This window comes from Octopus bimaculoides, chromosome 13 (genome assembly GCF_001194135.2).
Source record: "Octopus bimaculoides isolate UCB-OBI-ISO-001 chromosome 13, ASM119413v2, whole genome shotgun sequence".
In the NCBI taxonomy this organism is placed as follows: domain Eukaryota; kingdom Metazoa; phylum Mollusca; class Cephalopoda; order Octopoda; family Octopodidae; genus Octopus; species Octopus bimaculoides.
The window spans coordinates 54,151,934-54,158,975 of record NC_068993.1 but is presented as its reverse complement, the minus strand read 5'-3'; the positions used below and the strand labels follow the sequence as shown (position 1 = coordinate 54,158,975).

At 34.9% G+C, this 7,042-nt stretch overlaps 1 protein-coding gene across 1 annotated transcript in view; it reads right to left on the bottom strand.

Annotated features, from left to right (window-relative positions):
• LOC106867555 (sister chromatid cohesion protein PDS5 homolog B) overlaps positions 1–7,042 on the bottom strand; it is a 42,489-nt gene that overhangs the window by 2,739 nt on the left and 32,708 nt on the right. Inside the window, exons 17-26 of the mRNA XM_052972261.1 lie at positions 6,725–6,934; positions 6,498–6,588; positions 5,821–5,890; positions 5,342–5,468; positions 4,423–4,578; positions 3,408–3,476; positions 2,760–2,896; positions 1,528–1,651; positions 1,162–1,366; positions 1–64 (exon numbers count right to left, since the gene is read on the bottom strand). Of these exons, the coding sequence (XP_052828221.1) occupies positions 1–64; positions 1,162–1,366; positions 1,528–1,651; positions 2,760–2,896; positions 3,408–3,476; positions 4,423–4,578; positions 5,342–5,468; positions 5,821–5,890; positions 6,498–6,588; positions 6,725–6,934 (1,253 nt within the window). The remainder of the gene's footprint in view (positions 65–1,161; positions 1,367–1,527; positions 1,652–2,759; positions 2,897–3,407; positions 3,477–4,422; positions 4,579–5,341; positions 5,469–5,820; positions 5,891–6,497; positions 6,589–6,724; positions 6,935–7,042) is intronic.

The following is a 7,042-nucleotide window of genomic DNA, read 5'->3' as shown; positions in this document are numbered from 1 at the left end:
TCATGAGCCAACAAGTGAATTGTATAGGGCAGCATATAATCTGGGAGTAAGGAAAAGATTTTAGCTGGAAAAAAGACAAAAATTCTAAATAAGATGGAGTTTATTTTATTTTTTTTACTATATCTGTACGTGATGCTTTTATGTGTGTGTGTATGTTATTAAGCATTCCTTTTTCTATAATATTATGGATGTAATATACTTCTGAAAATTTGGATCTTATTACAAAAGCAAATATCTTATAAATGAATAAATTTCCAAGAAAAGGAATAGAATTTTTTTAAATATATATATTTCAGAGAAAAAACTCACAGAACCAGAAATATTAGTTTGAGCGTTTTATCATTTCTCCTTATGATTTTCTGGAATGCTTACAGTGAATAAGTCCGATCAATTGAGGCTAATGAGAAGTGACCAGCAAAATGGTCAGTTGTGCTAGTGTTTGACAGACTGCTTTTGTGAATTAAACTTACAATGGATGAGTTTCGTCTGATTGAGTGATGAGCAGTGAGGGAGAGAACACATTTAGAATATATTCAAGATGACTTACAGTATGGTACGGATATGGAGTAATTTTGATCAGAAGTGAAGGCTACAGAAATGATCTGAGTAGTAATAATATATGAAAGTGTAAGAAAATACAGTTAGGGAACCAAGAGATTGGAGCGTGTGATGTATGTTATATACGTCTATAAGGTAGTGGCTTTCTAAGAGGAGGGGAGAGAGAGAGAGAGTCAACATTACAAGCAAACTTGAAAATTTTAGATATGCAAGGAGCTGTAGTGTACACTTTGTGATAAAATTCTAAATTCTTATTTCCAATGAATATGTTCATTCCATTAAATGTTTTACTTTTTCCAGTATTTTTAAAGTAGAGAATTAGTTACCAATTCCACTTTAGCAGCAAATTGTTATTTGATACAAATTATCAAATTTTCAGAAAGCAGAAAAAAAAAAATTATTAATTAGCTATGAAATTGAAAATGTAAGTGTACTATTTATTTAATGCAATTAGTGAAGCTTTTTCCTTAAACAAATTAAAACTACATCAATGATAATAAACTAATAATTTCTCAAATTTCAAATGGTTTCCTTCTAATTATATTTCTTACTTTAATGTGAAATGCTTAGAGTCAAAAAGCAAAGCTTGGTTATGTAACTTACAGCCTGCTGTTGCATGCTGTTTGAGATATTCTCTCCTTTTGCTAATATTTGCATAAAGGAACTGCTTCACCTGAGCTCGTCGTTCCTTGACAGGATCATTAGCTGCCAAAGAGAAGATACTCATATATTCAAGAGGTAAGCGAAGACTTAGCAGTCCTTTGTTCAATTTCATAGCGAACCGGAGACGGACTTGATAACAGCTATCCTGAAAAAGACAAAAGGATACTATGTAACAAAACTAATACAAAATATAGAAAAGAATTAAGAGATTTGGTAGATGAGAACACTTAACATTTGTAAATGTAAGGGCTGCAGAACATTTTCAAGAACTGACATTTAATAAACCATAAAATAAAAACAACTTACATTAATAAGCAATGCTAATGCCTGGAACTGTTCTCTGGTAATAAGCTCTGCAAAGCAGGGTTCTTCTGCCAACTTTAACATACAACAGCCTGCTTGTAACCGGAGACGAGCTAATTCAGGTTTGCTTTAAATAAAATAATTTAACAAGAATAAGTGAGTCCATGCAGCTATGCATGTAATCCCACCACCACCTACCCTCCAACATCCAAGAGGGAATTATATTATCAGGAGATCACTCTCCGAGTTATATTGAATTGCACAACATGAAATATATTTCCGCATAAATACTTTGGTATTTCTTTTGTTTTGTACTAATCGTATAAAACTATTTATTATTATCATTGTTTCACATTCATTAACCACGTTTGGCATGGATAGGACATTTTTGAGGGCTACTCCCCATCTAGATGGGTCAGGGAATCTTATCTTGCACAGGTTTCATTTTGGCTTGGTTTTTATGGTTGGATGCCTTTCATAACATCAACCATTTTACAGGGTACACTAGGTATGGTTTTGTGACAATGTAACCATGGCCTCAACGAGACTTCACAATCCCCACATCTCTGCTCACACACCAGACTTTTTAGAGAGACAAGCATGAATGATAGTGATGTGTTATCAAGGTGGAGGCAGTAACTTAATACCTTGATGAACTGTTTCTCCACTACTTATTCTCCTACATGTCTCAGAGGCCCTACAAAGAGCATGGGTGCTGCTCTTCTTTCTGTGCTCAACCAAGCGAAAAAAATACAGGGAAGAACCAGTCAAGCTAAAAATGGTTGAGCAGGAGTCCAATAAATGAATCATCCAAACCAACAAGTCAGGTGAGAGAGAGTGAAGGATTAGATCTGATTTGAGTGGGAGAATTTAAAAGGCACACCAGTGATACACAATACTGGATTTAAGTTGGATCTAAGTATGGTGGTGGACATGTGAGAAAGAGAGCTTCCTACTCCTACATTGCAATAATGGATGTTATTACATTGGGAGGAACTTGAGAGTCTACTGCCTCCACATTTCTAATATTCACAATCATCTCACTAAAAAAAAAATTTTTTTTTATTATTAATTCAGAAAGTCAAGCAATAAAAGAAATAAACTACAATCAAATATAAGAGTTTCATTGTCATTTTTAGTAGGTTTTCATTTATCTGTTACTCAGTTTTGAACCATTTTAATCTCAACAATAAACATGACAAATGCATTAATGTAGCTTATGAAGAAATACTTACTTTATCTTTCCTCTCTCCATAAGATCACCCTCATGGATTATCACAGTATAAAGTAGCCGTAAAGTAGATGTTGCTGAATTTCCTGCATTATTCCGTAAGCCCAATAACCAGCGAACCAACATTTTCATAGCCAAAACCTGTCAACATTATATTCAAAATATTACTCTTTCTTCAAGACAGATGTTTAATACAAACAAGATTATTATCACAGGTGACCAATTATGGTTAAAAAGACCATGTTTAACCCTTTCGTTACCTTATTTATTTTGAGATGCTCTGTGTTTCTTTAACTAATTTTAAATATAACAAAGAATTTAGTAAAATAACTTAGTTATCATTAAGCTAGTGTTAGGAAAATAAATTGTGACTAAGGTTTGGTGGAAGATTTTAATTCAATACTTATGAAAACAAGACATTTGTATTACAGAGCCAGAGTCAGTTTCAGCCAGGTTGGCATCGAAAGGGTTAAAAGGAAAAAAATGGCAATTAAAACAGGGTATTAATCTGAAGAAGGTTTCTAAAGTAGCCATATGCGGCATCCATTACAAAAAGCATATGACAGTTTATTAAAGCCTTAAAAATATTGTGAAAAAACTTTTAGTTGCCTAGTGTGTTCAAATTTGTTAATAAAGGGAGTGTTACACTCACTTTTGCTTGAGTTTCTTCAGAAATAGCATGATCTGCATACCAGCTATCATGAACATGTACACCTTGGGTCTGTCAAAAATAAATAATAATCATCATTAGTTCCAATTATAGTACAAGGCCAGCAATTTTAAGGAGACAAGTCAATTACATCAACCCCAATACTATGGCTAGCACTTTAGTTTATTAACCCCCTGCAAAAAGATGAAAAGCAAAATCAAGCTCAGTAGAATTTGAACTCAGAACATAAAAAGCAGTAAGAACTGTCACTAAGCATTTTGTCCAGCACAGTAATGATTCTGCCAGTTCCCCACCTTAATAATAATAATTTTTTCTACTACATGCACAGAGCTTGAAACTTTGGGAGAAGGGGCAAGTTGATTACAACGACCCTAGTGTTCGGCTGGTAGTCTTTTTATCGACCCCCAAAAATTTGAACTCAGAGCGCGAGGACGGACAAAATACCACTAAGCATTTTGCTTGCTACCTTCTTAATAAAATAATAATGACGATATGGCGTTATGTTGTGCTTGAGAAGACACGTCAAGCCAAGTGAAATTGTAGTCATGGCTGATGTTGGTATTACGTAATGAGCACTGTTGGAACATCGGGCCTCACGGAAGCAAAGTAGCCGAGTTCCGTTTGAGTGTTGGGCCTCAGAGAGGCAACGACCGAGACCTTTGGTATTATGTCGTGCTTGAAAAGAAGACCCATCAAACCAAGCAAAATCGCAGTCGTGGCAGATACCGGTGTCACACAAATGGCATCCATGCTGGTGGCATGTAAAAGCATCCAATACACTCTCAGACTGGTTGGTGTTACGAAGAGCATCCAACTGCAGAAAACCATGCCAAATCAGACTGGAGTCTGGGGCAGCCTTCCAGCTTACCAGCCCTGGTCAAAGTATCCAACCCATGCCAGCATGGACAATGGACATTAGATGATAATGATTATTAAATATGAAAAAAAATTTTTTTTTTTAAGTTTTGCTTTATCAAAAGTCAACATGTCCACTTACTCGATCTTGCATCAATAAATCTTTAACAATTAACTTGGACACGACATTTTTCATTTCAGTACTAAATTCTCCCGGACATATTTGAGCAATATGTCCCATTGACACTATGGAAGTCAGGAAATTAGCAGACTCAGGATTCAAGGACTTCTTCACATGCTATAAAAATAGAAAATGAGGGGGAAAAAAAAAAGCAACACTAGCTTAGTTGTAAATTTAATATATGTCTGATCAAACACTATACATATGATTTCAAATAGAAATAAATTGTTCTCAACTTTCAACTACAATACATTTTTCTTAAATTTGAAATACAATCTGACATTCTAACTATAATCTGTTACAATTACATTTAAATCATAAACTAAAAGCACTTGTGTTGGCACCACGTAAATAAGCACTTACACCAGTGCCACGTAAAAGAGCACCTGTACCAACACTTTTTAAAAAGCACCCAGTACACTTTGTAAAGAGGCTGGTGTTAGGAAGGGCAACCAGCTATAAAAACCATGCCAAATCAGATGGCTGGAGCCTGGTGCAACCCTCTAGTTTGTTAGCTCTTGTCCAACTGTCCAATCCATGCCAGCATGGAAAACAGATACATGATGATGATGATGATGATGATAATAATGATGAATATTTAACCAGCTGGCTTTTCATTATAACAACCCTACAATAATCACTTTTAATTTATGTTTAGGAAACCTTACAATTTCACAATTCCTAAGCCAAAATCCTTAAGCCAGCATTCTGCGCTCTTTAAATTCAACAGGTATTTTGGATAAAAATGCAAATCACAGGCTTTGTATATATTTTCAAACATCCTTTCTACAAAAGCTGGATTAACTAAATACTATCAAACAATATCCAACTGAACTCTAAACACAAAAACAAAAAGGAGGGAGGTGCATTAAAAACTCACCTCAAACACCTGCTGTAAAATAGATTCCTTTTCATGTTTGTACACAATACTGATACATTTGATTGCATGCTTTGTTTGTCTGATATTTCCCATTTTGGCTGTAGTTTGAAGAACTGGCAACAGGCTTCTGTTAAATAAATAAAAAAGCAAAGCATAAAATCTAGTTCAATATAAAATTTATAGAATAAAAAAAATACAATAAAGGAAATTTTGGTTTCATATTTTGGCACAAGGTCAGCAATTTTGGGTAAGTCGATTACATTGACCCCAGTGCTCAGCTGGTACTTATTTTATTAACCCCAAAAGGGACAAAAGGCAGAGTAGACCTTGGAAGAATTTGAACTAAGCATGTAAAAACAGACGAAATGCTGTTAAGCATTTTGCCTGGCGTGTCAACAATTCTGCCAGCTCACTGCCTTGATGACAATAAAGAAAATATTAATCTCACAAAAAATATTTATCAATGTTTTGATACTTACGAATATATATTTGGACAGTCTTTTTTCAAATTGGAACCAGTGTTCACAAATATTTGAAGAGTTAAATCAGCTGAAATAAAAAAAGATGCAGAATGTAAGAGTGGTTATTGTTATTTGTTACACTGAGGTTCTACCTCCTGTTCCCATCCTATAGCTAATTTGAATTACATCAACCATCCATCCACCCATTCATACCATCATCATCATTTAACGTCTGCTTTCCATGCTGGCATGGGTTGGACGGTTTGACTGAAGATTGGCGAGCCAGAGGCTGCACCAGGCTCAATCTGATCTGGCAAAGTTTCTACAGCTGGATGCCCTTCCTAACGCCAACCACTCCGAGAGTGTAGTGGGTGCTTTTACGTGACACCGGCTATGTACCTTCACTTATGCGTGCGTTGAAAAGTTGGCAAAGGAAGGGCAGCCAGCTATAGAAAATCTAACTCAACAAATTCCATCATGGCAAAGTAGATGGTCAAATGATGAAATCAAGCCTTTAGTTTGGTCAACCTTACTAAGAGTCCCCCCCCCACACAAAAAAAAGACTCCTTTACATAAGGAACACAACACTACTTTATTCTCATAATAAAAATAATTAACAAAATAGAAACTGGGAAGAATTTGAAAACAATCATGAATTTAAAACAACCAAAGATAATTCTTTCTTAATTACTCACATATAACTTCATCTTCATTTTTCAGGAATGTCAATAAATCTTCAAAAACACTCTCTCTGTTAAAACAGGGTGGGAAGACACTGGACAATGCCTGTGGGGAGGAGAAAAGAAAAACCACACATTGAAAGAGAATAATTTGAAAGAAATATTGCGATAATGTAAACAATATAAAGTTCATAATGAGAAAAATGAAAAGAAAAAAAAGTAGTTTAAGATCAAATACTAACCAGAAGAAGTTTCAAACCTTTCTCACCAGCTGCGAGAACTCCATCATCAACATATATCAAGCCACTAATTACATCACAGTTGTACTTCACCAAGGCACTGATAGCATCTGCATCAATCATGACTGGGGCTATACGCTCTAATAAAGACTTCACAGCTGTGTAGAAAGGAGTTTGCTGGCCAGGATTCCCAACCTTTCGCAATATTTCTTTCTGTAATGGGAATTTATCAAAGAACTTACATTGGAGTACGAAAACCGTTTTTCATATGGAGAAAAAAAAAAAAAAAAATACATGTGGGAAAAATTGATTTATTTTTAT